Source organism: Neodiprion fabricii, chromosome 3, assembly GCF_021155785.1.
Source record: "Neodiprion fabricii isolate iyNeoFabr1 chromosome 3, iyNeoFabr1.1, whole genome shotgun sequence".
NCBI lineage: Eukaryota > Metazoa > Arthropoda > Insecta > Hymenoptera > Diprionidae > Neodiprion > Neodiprion fabricii.
The window spans coordinates 21,129,027-21,148,718 of record NC_060241.1 but is presented as its reverse complement, the minus strand read 5'-3'; the positions used below and the strand labels follow the sequence as shown (position 1 = coordinate 21,148,718).

General features: G+C 35.5%; 1 protein-coding gene across 1 annotated transcript; it reads right to left on the bottom strand.

Moving 5' to 3' along the window:
• Nucleotides 1-1,265: 1,265 nt before the first annotated feature.
• On the bottom strand, nt 1,266-18,173 carry LOC124177148 (C-type lectin 37Db-like). Its single transcript, XM_046559199.1, has 4 exons — nt 17,658-18,173; nt 5,480-5,592; nt 4,571-4,806; nt 1,266-2,418 (listed from the first exon to the last, which is right to left on the bottom strand). Exons 1-4 carry the CDS (start codon nt 17,737-17,739, stop codon nt 2,301-2,303), a joined length of 549 nt encoding a protein of 182 aa, XP_046415155.1. The 5' UTR covers nt 17,740-18,173; the 3' UTR covers nt 1,266-2,300.
• Nucleotides 18,174-19,692: the final 1,519 nt, after the last annotated feature.

The window sequence follows — 19,692 nt, the reverse complement described above, 5'->3', positions numbered from 1 at the left end:
TATTCAGTACTGACTGCGAATTACGAGCGATTTTTTAGCGCTTTAGCAATTAACAATTATTAACTTAACAAGGTTTCTCAAGTCGAAAGGTTTCCAAATCGTCGAGCTTGCCTTGCGGGGGGATCTGAACTCACTCTTTTGGGTATTAACATTCATTCTTTTAAATAAAATCAGAGTGTAATACCGGCAACAGGGAAGTCAGGTTTAAGTTACGAGAGGATATCTCGTGAGTCACAGTTTAGAATGAACACATAATAGGGGGAGGGCTTAGGTAATTATATGTAAAGAAAAAAAGAAAAACATTCCTTTTTTTTCTTCGCCAATCATAATGCCAGAAGATGTATTCCTATAATTTCGTCAATATGTTTGTTCGGTATTAATTAAATGCATGTCATGGACTTGCGTAATTTGCTGTATTGCCGTAGAAGATTTTGCCGTCAGTATCGGCAATTTAGCGAAGACCGGCGAAGTATTCACGTTATCAGCATTGTGCGCTAGTGTGGCCTAATAGAAATATAAACAGAGATCAAATATTTGGAGATAATATTCCGCGCACAGTGTGCGCATTGAATATTGCGATAGGAAGCTGCGATTTCGTTGAGTTGCAAATTTCGATTTCCGAATTATTATTTACATAAATGTAAGCTTTGAATACTTAATCCCGATAATAATTCGAGAGCATTTTCCAGAGATTTGGATCGGACACTCTGTGCCACAATATTTTGTTTTGAAGTAAAAATATATTCAAAACCACGCAGAATTCTTGTGCCGATTTTTGAGGCTCCTGGCCGTGGCCTTGCAAATTGTTTTGGTTTGGCTTTAACATTGTGTTGCGTTGTAACTGTTGATTAAAGCGATCAGTTTCGCGTAGAAACATTGCAGTGAAATTTCGTTTTTGTCGTATTCTCTAACGATTAGAGTAGTTTCGTTGATTGACATTATAGCGTCTACGTAGACTCACTGCAGGCATCGATTTATTATACTCGCGGCTATTCATTACTTGTGCAATCAGAGGTTTCGGGGATATTCGGGAGGAAATTTCACGGGTACGCGAAGGCTTCATAAATAAATTACAAAGTCCAAGGAGCAATTTTGTATCAAAGATCTAGAGAAATTTGCTTGATCCAGTTGCTTTGGCGAATACACATACGATTATAAATGCTGAATATTTTATATTACAAATTCTTAAACCATGATGACATCCAATATTGCGGATTTAGAATTTCAAAGCCAGCGGCTTTCTCGTGGTTTTTTATATTGGCTAAAAAATGTTCGTACACGTTTTAATATCTAGATGGGAATCAGTGCACTGCAAAATATATTAACCTAATTCGTGATAAATCATTCCATACAATTCTGCTTTCTGTAAACGACATTCAAAATTCCAAGTGCCATACTGCACGGGACATCATTCTACATACCGTCATTAGCTGTGATTCCTTGTCTGAATGATTTTCAGTTGCACTAGGAACATGACAGTCGAAAATAATACACAAGTAGCGAAAAATAGGTAGTCCAACTATTTCGTTTAATGCAAAGTAAAAATTCTACTATCTCGCTGAAATAGTTTTGGAAAGGATAACTTAGGACAAAAGTATGTTGATTCCATTTATTTATTTATTTATTTGTTTGTTTTTTCATTCTGACCAGATAAGTTTATTTCGTGGAGAAAAACGGCGCTCTGTTCAATAAGTGGTGCAAAAGTCAATATATATTATACATGGGAACTAAATATTTATAAAATTTGACAGTTTTCAAAATATATAAACCGCTTGTAGTTTACACGCACAGTGAACTCATCGATTTCGAGAAAAATTCGATTGCACGGCTTGTAACGCAATGTTATCCGTGAGTTGTCCTGTCCAACTGTACTTAGAAATTTGTAGGATTGATACATCGGTTTAAATACTTATATTTGATCTGATTCCCAGTTAATTTCTATTACTATAAGGATTATTATCATTATTATAATTTTTGTTGTTGTTGTTATTGTTATTGTTATTATTATTATTATTATTATTATTGCTACTTTTGCGAATACCTAACTAAAGTAAGGTAAATACACAGTCCAATTTGCTGTTTCACTGAGTGTTGATTTCAATGGATGTATTTTGAAACTCTATTTTTGGTATCAACCAGAAATTAGTTGAGGTATAACCGACGACTACACTTCTTTGACAGGATAGCGACTATGACCACAGCCGGTATTTTGTACTCGTGATTTGAAACCCTCAAATTATTGGTGAACGTAGCGAGTTTGTTGAAATATTTCTCAGTCCACTATGCAAACTTATTTCAAATCACTGTACTTCACAGACGAAGAACGTCTCAAAGCTGCACGGGCTGTCGTTCCACTTAAGTCCCTTTCCATCTCTATTCCAAAGTTCCAGGCAATGTTCTTCCTCTCCGTTCTCGTACCTGTTTGAAAATAAGAATGAGGTGCGTTTTAAAAAAATGTAACGATGAGCAGAACATAGTTTTGGAATCGTACGAAGATTCACGATTCTGAAAATGAGGTAGAATTATTCGGAATTTGTTCTGGATATCTAGTTTTATTAATTCTTATTATTTGTTTCTAATTTTAATCTTTCAAAAAAAAAAAAAAAAAGAAAAAAATCCGAGTAACGCTTTGTTTACCGAAAAAATATTTCGGTGTAAATAGTGAAATCATAATCAATTGGAATTTTCTTCGTCAAACATTCACCGACCATAGACAAAAATTTCTTCATCAGGGAAATTGATCGTGAAAAATGATTGACCTAAGGTGTCTAACTAGTCTATCGTTACAGCATTTCTGTTGAAAGAAAAACTAGTTTTGTTATTTGAATTTTCTTTTACTTGGCGATAAATTGTATTTTGTGGTTCTCGGAGGATTGCGAAACAGTACTGACGTTTTCATTGCTAATCTTTTAAAACAAGTGTTGTTAAAACACAGCAATTTGCGGAAGCTTCTAGTTAAAACTCTGAAAAATTTCGGTGACCAAACGGTTGAATGGCTGAAAGTACTGGAAGAAAATGTTCAATGAGAACTTACAGGATTTAATCGTTTAGAATCATTCTTTATCAAATTATTTCTTGTCATTTACTAGCCCGTGAAGCAAGACACAAACTTGAGAGGAATAGCTGTAGAATGTTTAAAGGGAATAAAAAAAGTTCCAAAAAATAAATCAACAAATAGCGTGTTTAATTATTGGTGGAACTTTTAGAATCACGAGTTGGCAAAAATCTGTGAACGGCAAAACCATTCACCTACTATTTCACGGCTCGGCCTTAATATAGTCGTAAAGATTGACTATAGCATCCTCTAATTGGGAAGACAAAAAGTTCTTCAGATATTTATATTCGACCTTTCAAATAGAATGGCACAATCTGCAGCGTAATGATGTCATGCGGTGATGCATGCGTGGCTTTTGGTAATGGCAAAAATAAGTGAAACGACCACACTTTACGATGCACAAGATGTAAATTTTTCTGGCTCTCCGTGAATTTTACATGCCATTTCGATTTTGTTAATGGTCAAAATAAATGAGACGTCAACAATTAAAATTTTTGTTACTTCCAGTAAATTTCGCATTCCATCTCGAACCTTATATTCTTCTAACGTATTTTAATTTTATATCACGATTTTATGGCGATTCCCAAAATGACATAACAGCAGTTGAATACATCAGTCACCTTTACTTATATCAGAGCTACCGCTTTTTCAGGTATCCGGACTGTTTTTCAAATTTCTTAAACTTGTCGTGTGACCATTATTTATTTACAAATTTTGTACAAATTGTTCTGTATATACTAACTTATTTGGATACTCAAACTATGCGGGTTTGAAGTTTTTTAACTGAGTAATTTGGATATCCGAATATCCGAATAGCTCGGCTCCACGTGTAAGCACTAATTCAAATATGACAATTTAGTAAAGCTGTTTGCCCATAGAGTCGTATAAAAGTATTGCTTACCCCTAATTCTAAGGTTTGATAAAATCTCGTTGTTAGAATTGGCTGCCTTATTCCAATCAACTAATAGTTTATAGATTTAAAATTAGTGCGTTTCGTGAGTTCAAGCCGTGAATTTCAACAATGGCAAAGTTGAGTCAGATACAAAAGCAATGGTACTTGCATTTCAACGCATCATAAATTCCATAAATTAATGTTAATTGACCTGTTTGAACTTTCATCACTCGGCTAGATATGTTCACGTGCACTTTTATGTTGCTAAATACAAGACGAGGTGATGACATTTTTCTGATTTTCCCTTCCTGTATTCGATCTAGGTAAATGTGATTGAATTATACTCTCTAAATTTCCTTGGAGTGAAAACAACGCAACTCGCACGATGGAGTTGAATATTCACTCGATATGGAGTTTCGCAGTTTTCATTCTTGCTTAGTGATTTCTTACTCCATTGGTATTAATTCTCACTCCAAGATATTAAGAGAGTACGATAAAACGAAAATTATTTTCATCGATATTAATTCCGACCCCGTTTTACTTCGAACAAAAACTTTTTCTATTATTGCATCATGAATTAAGCGACGAATGTTAAGATATCCTGAAAATGGAGGAATTTTTACCGGAAATTATTTGGCTCCCCGATGTTCCAGTTTTCGAAAGTAACCGGGCGGCCGTTCGCCATCCAGAAAAAGACTCCTTCCTCAGCCTGGTCGGTGCCGGAAGTCCAAAAGTGTTCGTGGCCCAGACCATAGTCCTTTATGTGTTTTTCCAATCGGTCATTTTCTTCCTGCGACGAGATGCTCGAGAGGTGCATTCCGTGATATCGACAGTATTGCGACGCCCTGTACCAATTTGCCTTGAAGATAAAAAAAAAAAAAAATTGAAGTTATTCGTGCTCGTTGTTCAAATAAAATCAAACAGTTCAGTTGAGTCGTTGTAGTCCAATTTCGTCAGTGTTACGACAAAAGTGGCACTGTTTATAAGACCGAAGTATATTGGCTGATCCAAGAACTTTCGACCAAGTTTTTAAGTCCCAAAGTTTTTTTTCTCGTTAATAGAGCTTGATTTATAAACTATCTAAGTACAGATATTTGTAGGAAATTTCACGCTCTATAAAAGAGTAGGTACTGAGAAAAAAATGTCCTAACTCTAATTGATCAAGAGATATACGCCTATGACTCAATGTTTATATGTCAAAAATATTAACTATTCTTTTCAAAACTAAAGTCCCGATTATTGTTCCAAACGACGTAAAAACGATGCTGTCCAAATTTCGGCTCTTAATATTAATATTTAGAGGTGCCTTATTGCGATCTTCTATTTTCCATTTAAATAATGTGGGAAAAATGTTTCTCAACTTTAGAATTTTATAACTCGTCAACACGTTAGTGTACTGATAAGACCGGAACGTATTTTTGCAGGAAATTTAATGCTCTAGAAAAAAGGCCCGTTATCATTTTACGACAAATCCACTTTTTGAAAAGTTATTTAAGGTCCTTTGTTATATATATGTTATACATATATATTACCTTGAAGAAAATACCCAAGTAGTACCTCTTTTCTCCAAGCTTCAGAAGAGGCATGGTCCATTTGGATGCTGCCGCGCTTGCGTTGTGCTCGTCAACGCAATTCGGGCAATCATCTGGAAAATTTTAATTTTTCAAAATCATTCTATACTAGCTGTCATATGATCTAAGCATACACTTGCACAAAGTATGTTTTCAAATCATCTCAGTACAAAAGCTTTTGTCTGTTCGTGAAGTCGCGTTTTCATGATTTCAGTAAAGGAGACTTGTAGAAACCGTAGAAACCGTAGAAACAGTAGAAACAGTGCGTCGATTTCACCTCTTCCATCATCTAGTAATAATGGAAAAATATCTTAGATATTGACACGGTTTTTTTTTTATTTCGAATTCGAATGGTACAGTTTTTTTTAGGTTGTTGCGAAACAGTACCTCATTGTCCGTATATCTAAAATTTGCATTTTCTTTTTTTTTTTGTTTGTCAAGAAAATTATTCCTCCTTATTCTCGTGATAACAGAGACTTCAAGTTCTTAAAACACTGTTATTGCAAAAAGAAATTCGAAACGAACTGTATCAGTGGTTCTTCAACCGTCGTGGGAGCTTGACAATGTTTGTATTTGCAGATGCAAACATTTCACAAGTGAATAATGAGTTTTTAATTTTTTTAGTAAGAATTTCAGTAACAATAATATTATGAAAGAACTTTGAAGAAACTCAAGCATACGGTTTTTATTTGTCGAACTATGGCGAGAATCGAAGTTCAGAGATATTGCTGGGAGAACTTCGTCAAAGTTATTCGCTAGCTGTGGCTGGAGAAACGAGATTTCAATATCGAGCTACAAAGTGATAATATGCAAATTGATTTCCGCAGAAGAAATTGGCACACACAGAGGCATCGAACTTACATGCTTCGCGCGTAGTGTAGCGTATATTGGACACATCCTACTAGAGACACGCGTATCAAGCAGGATTAGGTCCACTTCTTTCGTTACACGGCTATTCCTTGTGCCAAATTGAATTAGCATTGCTAACTTATGTAGATAAAAATTGTCGAATCGTAGCATGTCTGATACAAATATTATTAGAAACTCATCATTAACAACCTGCCGCCACACCGGTTTGTTCGGTACATGAATTCCCCTTGTTAAAATACGCGAGAGAAAGTCTGCAGAGCTACTCTGAGTCGGTATGTGACGTTGGCCGAAATAATCTTGAATAAATAAAAATTCCTCGATCAGACCTTCGCATAAGATAGTTGAAAAAATTGAAACTCAATAATAATTTCGTAACCTTATAGCGTGACCAATCACAATTTCATAGGTGAAGATGAAAAGGATACAACAAATTGACTCTGCAAGTTGTAATCAACTATGAATTAGTGCTACATAATAGCTGATCAATTACGAAACGGCCATGAAAATGAAAGTTTAAACAGGATCAAAAGTCTTGTGAAAACACATTGATCGGTACTGCGGACTGTTGGCTTGATTACATACCGATGCAAAAGACAAATAGTTGATACGGCAATTCTTGCCTCACTACATGTCGTTATTTCTATAGATGCGTAATTATTTTAGCTGAAAGAAATTCCTTCGCGATGATATCAGATATTTGGGAATCGATCGCAGGTTGAGAATTCGAAGGATTTATCGAAATGATGATATGGAATTGTCCCAGAAAATAGATTTCATATGTTGAATGGCACGGAGCTAAATAAAAAAAGCGCGAGCTTTAAGGGTGTGCAATTTGTGTAGATCGCCTGGTATGATAATGTAAATTTTTTATCACATAGTAGCACCAATGCCTACTAAAATCTCACAGTGAGAGATTTTTTTGAAAATTATTAAAATTACAACAAAATTTATAGTGAGATTATGGCCGAAACACATGTATTTTAAGTGGAGAAATTCACCCTCTTACAGGGTTAGAGTTTGAGATAAAACTCGGAAAAAAATAAGAACCTGTTTTTGAATAATTTGTAACTAATTTGGGGGGGTTGACATATTCGTTCGAGCTCTAAATACGAACCACTCTAACAAACATGTTAAAAATTGTTTATCAAATACTTTCATTCGAAGCAATTAACGTTAATAAAAGTTTTATCCAAAATATCGTATCCATACTTTGAATGTCCTCATTTCATGTGGTATTTCGAATATCTACACGAATAAAAGAGAATTGTCACGGAAATTCAAAGTCTGATAATTGCTATTTCTACGATATTACATGATGTGGTAAATTACGAAGTACCTTATAAAAGTTATTATACTTTCACCAATTATGTCTATGTGAATTGAGTGGTGTAGAGCCGACGCCGTTTTGGTTGTAATTTTACAATGAACTGATGTAACAGCAACATAAAAAGAACTTGCTGCTTCGCGACATTTTGAAGTGAATTATATCCGGTTGAATATGCTGTTTATTGTTTATACTGTAATTTCAGTAATATTAGAGTATTTTCAGTACAAACATCGGTATCATCGATATAACGTTAGCATGACTGTAATAGTTTTCGTAACTGCTTGTACAAAAAAAAAAATTTATGCAATACCGACGAAACTTCAGCAATATTTTTTTCCGTATGACATTTCACAGATGTGCAAGGTTTTGTTGCAAATTTTGTATAAAGAATTTTTCACACTAATAATCCCACATTCTGGAATTGTAACGATTTTTTTCATATAACTTACAATTAGCTGCGAGGTACCAGTTGTACGTACTACAATCAAACTTGTCGTTTAATTTAATTTACTTCGTCTTATATAATCGAAAGCAACTTTCTTTTCAATGAAATGATTATCCTGGAAACAACTGTTGCGTGACACAATGCTCTCGGATGACATACATGAGTTAACATGACAATTAGTAGAGGCAATTCAAGGTAATTTACCAACGAGATGTGATTTCTCACCTGAAAACGGTCTCAAAGTTTGTGAAACTGTCGAGAACCAAGAGCTACTTCTTTTATCGTTCATAGTTTTCTGAAATTCTAAGAATCTCCATCACTGGATAAGTGACCTCTGATAAAATTTACATTTGAAAAAAAGTTGGTAAGAAACCGTGACAAAAAAATTTGCCGAAAAATTTATGTCTAAAATGTCTTTTATCAGAAATTTTTGATATCTTGTTACTTTTTAAAATATTCTCCCGACGGCGGCAAGTAAATATATACGTTTTGAGATTCCTCGAACAAAGTTTTTTATTTTACGTTCTAATTCTACGAAGAAAATATCTCCGTAACGTTTTCACGCCTTGCTCTGTAACTCTGAGATACTTGTTTCAGTTGCCCAAGAATCAAACCGTATTTATTAAAAAAGTATCAGTTAATAAACACAATTTAAAAATACCGTCAAGCCTATAAACTGGACAGAATTCTCGTAATACGATGCAGATGCGTTGACACTTTCCTTTCCCATAAAATTTCACGAAAAATAAGTCAACCGCTTGCTGTCCATTGATGATACTTTCAACCGCGTCTCATAAACCGTATAATACTGTCAACTTTACAAATGTTACGAGCCAAAAGAACTTGACCTTGTCTGCAATTCTTGATATTATACACGAGGGCACACTAGTTGACTTTGGTGTACGAAAATGTTAAGTGTTTTTTTTTTTTTTTCTCGTGGTCGAGCTACCTGAACCATTCAACGACACGTAAGACTCAGTGGAATGGCCACAAGCGCCCATTGACTCTCGCTCTCTCTCTCTTTTTCTCATTTTCTAGTACTAGAACGGATTAAATATCTGAGCGTTCATTCTTCTCCCGTGATTCTCAAGGCAGACTTGTCTCCTCGGTCACCAAGGTCTGTGTCCCTCCAGGACTCACCTTATTCGTGATTTTTATCGCGATAAGAGCCTCCGTTTCCGTGATACATATTTTTTCGATTATACCTGGATGGAAGTTGTCTCTCACTTCCGCTTGCAATCGCAAGGCCACGATCAACTTTCTCTAAAGAGCAGTTATGACGGCGCTCCCGGCATTATTTCTCTATACGATCTCTCGTAAATGCGGACAGACGCGCAAACATTTGGGTGCCTGTTATTCCGGAGCGAATTGGCAAGGTCAGATGAGCTTTGTAATCAATGAACAAGGGTCGGATGGCTGCTCACTATTTGTTACTTTTCAAAAAATTTTGACCACCGTGCCTTGAATCAGCCGAGTTTGACTGCCGTAATCAGTAAACGTGTATGGGGAATTTCACGCAGTTTTACCCAGCATCAGATCTCAGTTACGTTTGTAAACGAGTAACGGTTACTTGGTTTTTGGGAAAATTTCAGATGTTGGTTTTTGAAGACGCGATTACATACCGCTCGAGGGATTCATTTTTTGTTGAAGTTTTTGAAATTATTGAATAATTAATTGAGAATGGCAACCGTGCGATGCCAGGTGAAACCACATCCATAGATTACTGAATTCGGGGGACACCGGTTTTTGGAAAAGCAATAGTTCACACTGCTTGGCAGATAACACTCATCGTCAGATATTGATCGACAACCGACACGACGGCTCGCAATACTTATTGATTTCAGTTGGGCAATGAGGCTTTTGACGTGGTCAGTTATAAATTATTACTCATCAAAGTTTGTTCTTTTGCCTACAGATGTGTGCCTTTTATTCTAGTCAAAGATTGATGATCCATTAACTTATGCGGATCCTTGAAATGTGAGTTTTAAATAAGTATAAAGTCGAAACTCACAGAAGAGATTTCAAACTATAATCCTGAATTTTTTTCAATTTTTCGAGCAGTGAATATAACGAAATATGCATCGGACTTGAACGACTCCGGCATAATGCAGTTTGTGTTGTGGAAAACATATTATGCAGGTTTCGGGTAAAGTCGCTCTACGTCAAACTTAAGTTGTTGACGTAAGGGATGAATCCGCAATAAATGACCGATAAAACGTAATTGCGGTTCTTTTGGTAACGAGAGAATTCTGACATGTTTGAAGCGATGATTGCATGCAGTGACATATTCAGTATTGTTATTAATATTCATGATATTTCAAGTACTGCATGAGCACAGCTGACTCGGCTTTCATCCGTCATATTTTGCACTCGCCAAATTTTAATGCATAATGTTGATTGATTCTTTTTTCACAACGTGATGCACTCGTCCTTTCACGGCAGTAAAGAGAGGAGGAGAAATCTTGCACGCGATCATTCCGCACGATGTATTCCGTAGTCGGTGTTTACCGAGCGAACAAAACGTCACTTGTTCTATTATTCGAGCCTACACATCACTGACGTGAAAATGCCGCGGATAGCGCAGCCATGCCGAACAAAAATATTATTTTATAATAATAAAAATAATATAAATATAAAATAATAGCGACAGAAAATTTCTGCAATTGTTATTGCATAGAATACAATATTTTGGTCGATATTTTTCGGATCTAAGATATCTTGGCTTTGCCAATAGCCAAAGCAAGTGAAATTGTAACTGAAAGCTTCGATGTGAGTTTAAAAATTATACCTGAACGGAGTTACGAAGTAAATTTCTTTTCCGGCATTCAATAATTCGTAATTTATGAAGCATGGCATTAATTCCTATGGAATGTGCATCAAAATTTGAAAAAAAAAAAAAAAATTTGCTTGCTCCAGCAGTAAAATGGTAAAAGAAGCAACTATTTGCAGACTACAATCAATATATTACTTGTAAACAGCAATTAGCGAAATTTCACATGTAATTGTGGAACGAGAAAAAGAAACTATATTCCATTGCCCGCATCGAGAGTAGTCTGGAAACCTGCGATCATGGTAATTTGTTTAAGCATAGCATCGCCTCATCTGGATTCGTTCTCCAAGTATCACGTTTCACATACGAATAAAGTGGATACTCTGGACTTTGCGAGGACTTTCTCAACCACGTGCAGCGCTTGAGGAACGCATGTTTGGGCACGTGAGTGAGAGAGGTTATAGTTTACGGCGCGTTTTTCCCCTCCAACTCAAGAGTGGCGAAGCATATCCTCAGTCAACGAAGGAAATTCCACTCTACCATTACTGCATGTCGTTGAATGTCAGCTTCTTTAAGAGTAAACCACACCTTTTTCTTTCTGCAATACGTGTATAGACGAACAAATTATTTTTGGGGGCTGAATTCTTGGAATTGATTAAATATTTGCAGTACTACCTCGTTACGAGAGACTGTCGGGGCGGTTAGAGGAATAGGTTTCTAAAAAATTCGTCGCCGAAGCGTTGCTCCACTACTGTCTGTGTCAATGATCATTACCGCAGATACCTCGGCAGATACACTGATTTCCGTTAATCATTATGGATCATGTGATTCGTGGACGACTATTAAAATAAACGCGGTTTTTAAAATAAATGCGGTGTCACTCCATAATCCAAATTAATTGTCTAATCGTTTTTTTTTTTTTTTGTTGAATCGACAGAGCATTACTCTCGTTTATTTGATCGCCATATTTCGCAAATTCAAGAAATCCTTCCTCTGTGTGCATAGAATATGAAAATATCGGATGTAGAATATGATGTAAGAAGTCAACAGTACTTTCAGTCGAGTAAAATAAATAAGGAAGCTCTCGTCGTGTGTTTGGGAGTTAGAAAGTTCTGTTGAACTCAAATTAAAGTTTTCTTTTTAAACGCAGAAAATATTATTATACAGAACTTCCTTGAACTTGTTACGAAATGTAACATTAATAATGTCTCAAAAGCATGAAGAAAATAGCGACAGAAACCTAAATCATGAGATATGTTATAATATTGTTAGATGTACCAATACCGTGAACCGAAGGCTTGACAATAACAATTTGAGTGAAATATTATACATTTAGTATTCGTGACTAAACAACAAAGTATATATTGAGCTCTTGCGAGTAACGTAATTTACAAAATCGTACAAATCCATAAAATTATATCTCGATCCTGTAGTTGCGATATTGCACCGAAATCTGCCTGCGCGTGGATTAATTAACGCGTTTCCCTTTTTGGCGGGAAGTTTGATTTGAAATGAATTGAACTGTTCTGTTGATATCTCTACAAATATTCTATGAAACGCCTCCCAAGAATCCGAATAAATGTCAAACGACATTCTAAGTTGGAACCAAGAAATAATCGTGCCGGTAAATTTAGGCCTAAATTTATCATTCAAATTCATATTCGCAGGAGATCCAGGCCATTAAATAGTATGATTATCTACAGTAACCACTTCCGAGATTCGTGGAAACCGATACGTGTTTCATTTCATTATTATAGATCTGTACTCAAAGCGCGTTGATGCCTTATTTGTTCGCAAATAAACTTTCTCGTACACTGCGCTCGTAGACAAATAAGACCTCATTATGGACAGGTGTCTCATATTCTGCTTTGACATCATTTTGGACAATATTTCCTGAGGTAAACCAGAAGTAACTTTGGAAACAATGTTGTCCTAGAAACGCTGTATTGAATCTTTTGTTTCCATTGAAGCAGTGTTTTTTTTTTTTTTTTTTGGAAAAAAAAATAAAATAAAATCTGTGACAGGTGGTTGACTGTATTTCGTTCAATATAATGCTGAATTTTTTGACCGTGTCGTAAGTAGGAAAAATTAGCCGTTCTCGAATCACTGTCCCCATGTGTTTGTTACTGCATGTAAATGGTATCCAAGTTTTGTAAATGGCTTACGTTATGTGGCCAATAAAGTAAGCTTGGTCGAATTTTAACTGGACCATACTCTAGATCGTAACTAAGTCATTTTTTTTTCTAAATGTCATCGTTGAATCACAGGTGCAGTGAGAGATGAACTATGTTGTAATAGAAAAAATACGCTGGAATTTCCTGAGAGCTATCTAGCATAGGTGAATTAACTAAAGTTGACTCTATCGTAATAATGCCTCTCGCAATGGATTCGCTTTCCCTCAACAGCGCAGAACATACTATGGAAAACAGTTAACTTGACGAATAATTAAGTGAATACTATGTGAATACAGTCAAACGAACTATTTTTGAATTAAAAATTTCTGCTTTATTTGAATCGTGGAATTTCTGACATATAGTTATTACGGCTCGCGGACATTTATAATTAGAGAAAATTTCATTTCTCTTTGTTACCTGTTAGAAATTTCTCCTGGTATTGTTGGAATTATAAAAAAATGTGGAAATACTCACTTACTCTAACTATAGTTGCCAATACTAGATTTTCTCGTTATTGCGACGTTAAATCTGTTCGTTTAGTCCGCTATATTTATCAGTTAAATAAGACCTTAACATCAATTTATTGTTTCACCAAATCAAATTATCGCAAATGTTAGCAGAAAACATAATAGAAAACACCATAATAGAAAAGAATGGTAACACATACTAGATTTTCTGGTTACAGTTACAAAACTCGCGTTCATTTTGCATCCAGAGGTGTATTTTTCGATTACAGTAAAAGATTAAAACAGTTGAGAACTGCATAATAACCACAACTAGATAACAACGTGCGAAAACGTATTTCACGTCTAGAAATCACGATATGAGCAAAATCGTTGTACTTGTGGAAGTAAAATTTTTAAGTCTGATAAGTCTTGCTGAGACATTAATTCATTATTTGCACAATTTTGATAATTTTACGCAAATGCGTCGCTATGATACCGTGCCGCGAAAATCTGATGTATAATTTTTATGTTTTTGTTTTGTATTTATAATTTCTTGGCGATGAGAAAACTAATCGGAATTTTTCAGCGTCAAAAAAGTCCAATGCGTTTTCAAAACTTGTCAGTTAATGATACTGGGAAGAACGTTTACTGCCTGAAATATTGATAACGTTAAATTTCAAGGTGAATATTTCTGCACATTGGAAATTTTACGTTGTTTTAGAATAAAGTTAATTCATTTCCGCCAGAGGAAATTGATCTGATTGAAGTTTACTACTTATTGACATTGAAATTTTTCAAATATAAGAATATTTGTAATGGACATTTTGTAGGCAAGTAAGGAAATTGTCAATTCACTTGGATATCTCTATTTCATTCATGCACATATCCGCACGTCTTAACTGGAGCATATCTAATAATAATTGTAACAGACTGTCTACATATCCGCGATATAAATACTGCAATTCACGAGTTATTCCATTAATGACACAATTTAATTATTTATATATGTACTAGAATTTCTTTATTACGTACACTCGGGCAGTGTATGGATAGTTTTTATTACATAAAGTAGAATTCGTCACGAGGTTAGAAAATGCTAATAGAAAGTTCGTAAAACAATATTTCACAAATCTTTGACGAATTGGAATAAACGTTTGGGATATTTCCTCCTCTTGGATTAATATTTTTTTACCATTAATATGTGGCATTTTCTTCATCTCATTACTTACACCTGTATAAATATTGTAAAATAACGGTGAAACTGTGACATCGTTGGAAGTGAAATTAAGTATTAACCGCACGTTGAATAAAAACATTCTTTTCAAGGTATACCACAAAAGAATGTCTAAAAAAAAAATGTTCACGATGACTCAGGCATGTATACATGTTTTACATTTTCGCAATGGGTTGAACACGACATTGGTGATTATAGAAGCAAATACATCTTCTTGCATTTCGTTCGGTTCAAATGTACGTAACTGGTAAAATTAACGCGTGTCCAATAACTGAGGTGAGGTGCAAAGATTATTATAGAAAGTTCCGCGGTCGGTTCGGCGAAGGTTACCGAGGACCGGTCACCAATTTACCGGTACTTCGAAACAAATTGTAGGTCAGGGACACTCAAAATACCTAGCATGATATATTCGAGATGTAGAATATGCGATTAATTACCGATAGTTGATTTCAAGCTGGTTCTCTCGTTTTCATTTCTGGTTTTTTTTTTTTTTTTTTTTTTTTTTTTTCATCCGAAAGTTTGGTGACCACTGACATGCCATCAAAAGCATGTAGAAAAAAAAAGATCATGATATCGGAGGATTTTTTTTTCAATGAAAAACTGTCGAAAAGATGAAATTCCAACGTATTACACAATTAGGAATATACTGAAATTCTTTAAACTTGTGTAATTGGATCAGTTTAGTGATCGTGCATATAATACAAAATGTAGGTCTTTTCGTTGGTAATCACTGGTAGTTTTTTTTTTCTTCTTTTTTTTTTTAACATTTAAATGAAAACCCGATTGATATACCGCTTCACGATCTTTGGTTAACGAAGTATAAAGTGATCTGATATATTTCATGTTGAGACGAGGATTCATGAATTCGTATTACAGAAGAACGGAGGTAAACAAACTTTACATAATCTCAATTTAAACAAAGAAGAAATTATATAAGTGAGAAATAAATTACATTAATACAAACTCATATAGTATCTCATATCAGACAAAAAACGTTCAAACCTAAACAGTATGATGAATTTTCCTCGCCAATTTTCTGGATCATTGAGAGAATCCTGGACTTGGATTATTCGTGACACTAATTTTCGGATTATGCAATGTACTTGAATCGAATGAAAGTGTTTTAGTCGTACAAGAATTTCGATAGTAGTGTTATAAATTAAAGCACAGCTACATTGAAAATTGTAAGAAGCGACATGCGATAAATTTTATTGTTTTTAACCGTAAATTCATCTAGTCGATAAATCTGTGTACATTTTGGTTCAAATCAAATGGGGATGAAGATTTTCGTTTCAAGTTTGCCTATCTTTAACACTAGTAAACTTCTAAGCTTACGAAAAAAGTATGTATAATCGCGAGTTATTTTTTCAAAACGACTGTATTATAAGTTGAGGATGGCAAAAAGTTCGGTCGAACAAAACGTATTGATATCGGGATCTGAGAGTGAAACTCGAGATGACTGAATTGAATTTTATCTAGACAATCTCAACTTGAGACAAAAGAAATCGAAAACCGCAAATTCAAATAAAGAAAGTTCCGCTAATGTTGACCTACAAGACGTCACATATTATTAACTTCATTGATTTTGGTCATAGCTTTTGAACTTTAGTTGTCCAATTTTTCTTAGTTCGATGAGAAATTTTTTTTACTTTTCGGTAAAGAAATCAGCTCATCGATTGTACTGAAACAGTGAGACCTTATCTAAGTTCCGTATACTAGGATAATGAATTCTGAACTTAATACTATTCATTGGGATCTGCCATTCATTCTTATTATTGACCCACATAACCAGTCGGCTGTTTAACGGGTGCTTGCAAATAATCAACTACAACTTTTCACTTCACCTCATCGAAAAAGAAAGTTACCCTTCAACTTAACTGATATTTAAAACGCCCTCTTGTCTACGGATTTTTAAGAACGTTCGCTGGTCGATAATCGATACTTTTTGTTAATTTTATTCGGAGATAGTCGTACATCGAGTATTTATAAAATTATTGTATTTGTAACCTACGAAAGTCGTTTTCGATCATAGAGTAAAATCGAACAGTTTTGCTACATTCTTAACAACTCTCAGGCGATTCTTGTATTTTTAAAGAGCTCTTCGTACCTTTCGAATATAAATATTTGATAGATCCTCACTCTACGACTATCTCGTAATAAAATTGATAAATGTTATCTATTGTTGACCAACCAACTTTCTTGGGAGAATGTTTTTTTTTTTTTTTTTTTCAAACTAGTGCCGAGACGAAGTCAATACCAAACCTGAAATTTGCACATCGAAAGTATAAAGCAGCTCCTGCACTGAATGCGCGAGATACGATCGTGAACCTGTTATCAGGATTGAAATTTCGTTTAATTAACGCAACCTTTCTCTAAGCACAATTTAATTACGAACGCTCTGTGTTTCTAATGTTGCACATCTTACGTACAAACACACATGTACATATTGTATAATACATCTTTCGTTGGTTCCATGCACCATTACCGTTGTACCTCTGAAACGTTCGAGAGTGGAATCACTGAGACGTGACTCAGTACAAGTCGCGAGAAGGAAAAGCGCGACTGTGAGTATAATTAGTAGACAAGAGTGGGGTAAAAAAAAAAGAAAAAAACGAGCAAAAAATTGCATAGAATCTGCAAACAAGAAAGTCCCACGTCTTTGTACCACTTGTAATTTCATCCCGAGGTTCCTTTACCCAGCTTCAGCTTGCGTGACACAATTATGCACCGACTCTTGGAAAAAAATTACAATCCCGCGTTTCACTACCGTAAACGACGTGTTTCTTGTACGCAACGCGATGATTTTATTCGCATAACATTTATCACTAAAAATTTTTCACATGCGCATGGATAAATACAAGTAATCAACGTACCGTCGAGTCGTCCGGCTATTGCTTCAAGTACGCCCATGAAAGCAGCAACGAAAACAATCACCGTCATACATATCCGTGCCATGATTGCCTCGTATGTAATATCCTCCTAAGTTACGTGCCGATTAATTTATGTAGTTATTCGTCCATTGATTTATTCACTCGTTTATCGATAATTCTTTCCGAACAAACCTCGGACACATGAGTATTAATCAAGAAAACTTTCCTTTACTCGGGTATGTCCGGTTACTTAAAAATTTCAAACAAAGACTCGCTCGCGACGCCGACTTGTACATTTACGATAAAAAGAATAAGGTAAAAAATAAAAATCGAGAATGCTGCGGCAACTTTTCACGCGCGACGCGATCCGAATCGGGGAACGTCGACTTGCGATTAACCCGTTTTACGTGGAGGAGCCTCCCGATGTTGGGCCTCGGACGGACGGCAGGAGAATGTCTTCTCTCAAGGTGTAACCTGCACCCAAGACTGTCTCTCGACCGACTAGCGATAGGTATGTACGTAACTACTTTCCGCAAGCTGAGATAATGGTACGAGTAGGATTCGCGTAGAACGATCAGAAACTAGTATCTGCGCATGGATGCCAGAGATATTTCACCAGACTTTCGCATGCTGGATGTCGACGCGATTCCCCTCGATATCTCGCACAACTACCCGACGGAGATGCCGAGAATTCTTCCATAACTCCAGAGACATCTCCTTCGGAATCGGTCACGCGCGGTCGACCTTGAACGTTTTACTCCTTCAAGGATACCGTGAAAGTACGGCTGGGCCGATATTTTTAACACGTACTCGTACGCGTGTATTTTATGTGTGTATGTTACTTGGCCGGCAGAGTGATCAGATCAGGAATAGATGAACGGATATGAAGTAATAACGCTAGTGGAACAGACGCATATTTTTCCCTTTCGCTGTGCATAATGTCTACGGTCTGGTAGCCCCTTTTCGCATTTTAAATTTTCAATCGCGTGTCTAACAACTTTACTTTACAACCTCCTTTTTACGGACTGTAACAGGAATTACATCATTCTGCAGGATACCTTTTCTTCTATACTTTTATCGGACAGCATCTCATGCTCGGAACATTTCGGTTGAAAGCCAAATTTCCCCGTTAACTCGCATCCCTGGTGAAGAAAATTCCTGTGGTTTTGTAACAAAAGTTTTTAAGATTTTAGAAGAGTTTGCGAAACTCGATGGTATGTTTTTAATATAACTTTTCCTAGTTTTTCATGAATAATGGGAATAAGAATGGCTTTATGGATATCGTTGTTTTTTGAAAATCAATCGTCTAAATGAATAACATTTTTTTTTAAATACCGTAAACTTCCGGATTTAGGTGATCAACTAATGTTTGGTTGTTTTCACAAGACTCACCTGTTCAGGCATGCCGAATTCGAAAATGTACCACAGATTCTCTAAATCCGCCGTGAACATGTAAGAAAGATATAAAGAGTTTTTGAACGCGGACCAATTGCCATCTGCTACAGATTTTAAACCAGTTTTCACTGAGATGTCCTTGTTAAAGAGATGACACATCGAGGAATAGTTCAAGAATCTCGGACTCTCCCCGTAAATGTTCATCCATCTTATTATAGATTCTTAAAAAATGATATTTTTTGTACGGAATTCGATGGAAAATGATGTTTTTGTTTTCAAGTGGTAGCTTTCATCAATACTTGTAGACTCGGAGTCTTCTACAATTATTTAAATGAATTTCCAAATGCTTCTGTTCGATTGTAGATTTTCGTAAAAAGTCTTGCGAGTTTTCGAAACGTCACGGAATTTCAATTTAATTATTACCATCGCTAGATTCTGTATTCTAGTCGTAGAAAAACTGGCATTTTTAATGATATTTCGTCGAAATTCGCATTCTTTTGACGAAAATTCACAGAATTAATTTCATATTTTCAGCGTAGTTGATGTTTTGTTGTGTTAAGCTATTAGGCTGTGTTTTTGTAGAACAACGTAGAATCTGTTTTCGTCAGAAATAGCCGACCTCGCAACTATCTCGTTCTCAATT

What these genes read in the sequence shown, in the direction of transcription:
- LOC124177148 (XM_046559199.1), bottom strand. Translation starts at nt 17,739, where the DNA reads ATGGCACGGATATGTATGACGGTGATTGTTTTCGTTGCTGCTTTCATG. An exon ending in AATAGCCGGACGACTCGACG is followed by an intron (nt 5,593 to 17,657) that starts GTACGTTGATTA and finishes AAAATTTTCCAG; the next exon opens with ATGATTGCCCGAATTGCGTT. An exon ending in GGGGAGCCAAATAATTTCCG is followed by an intron (nt 2,419 to 4,570) that starts GTAAAAATTCCT and finishes ATTTTCAAACAG; the next exon opens with GTACGAGAACGGAGAGGAAG.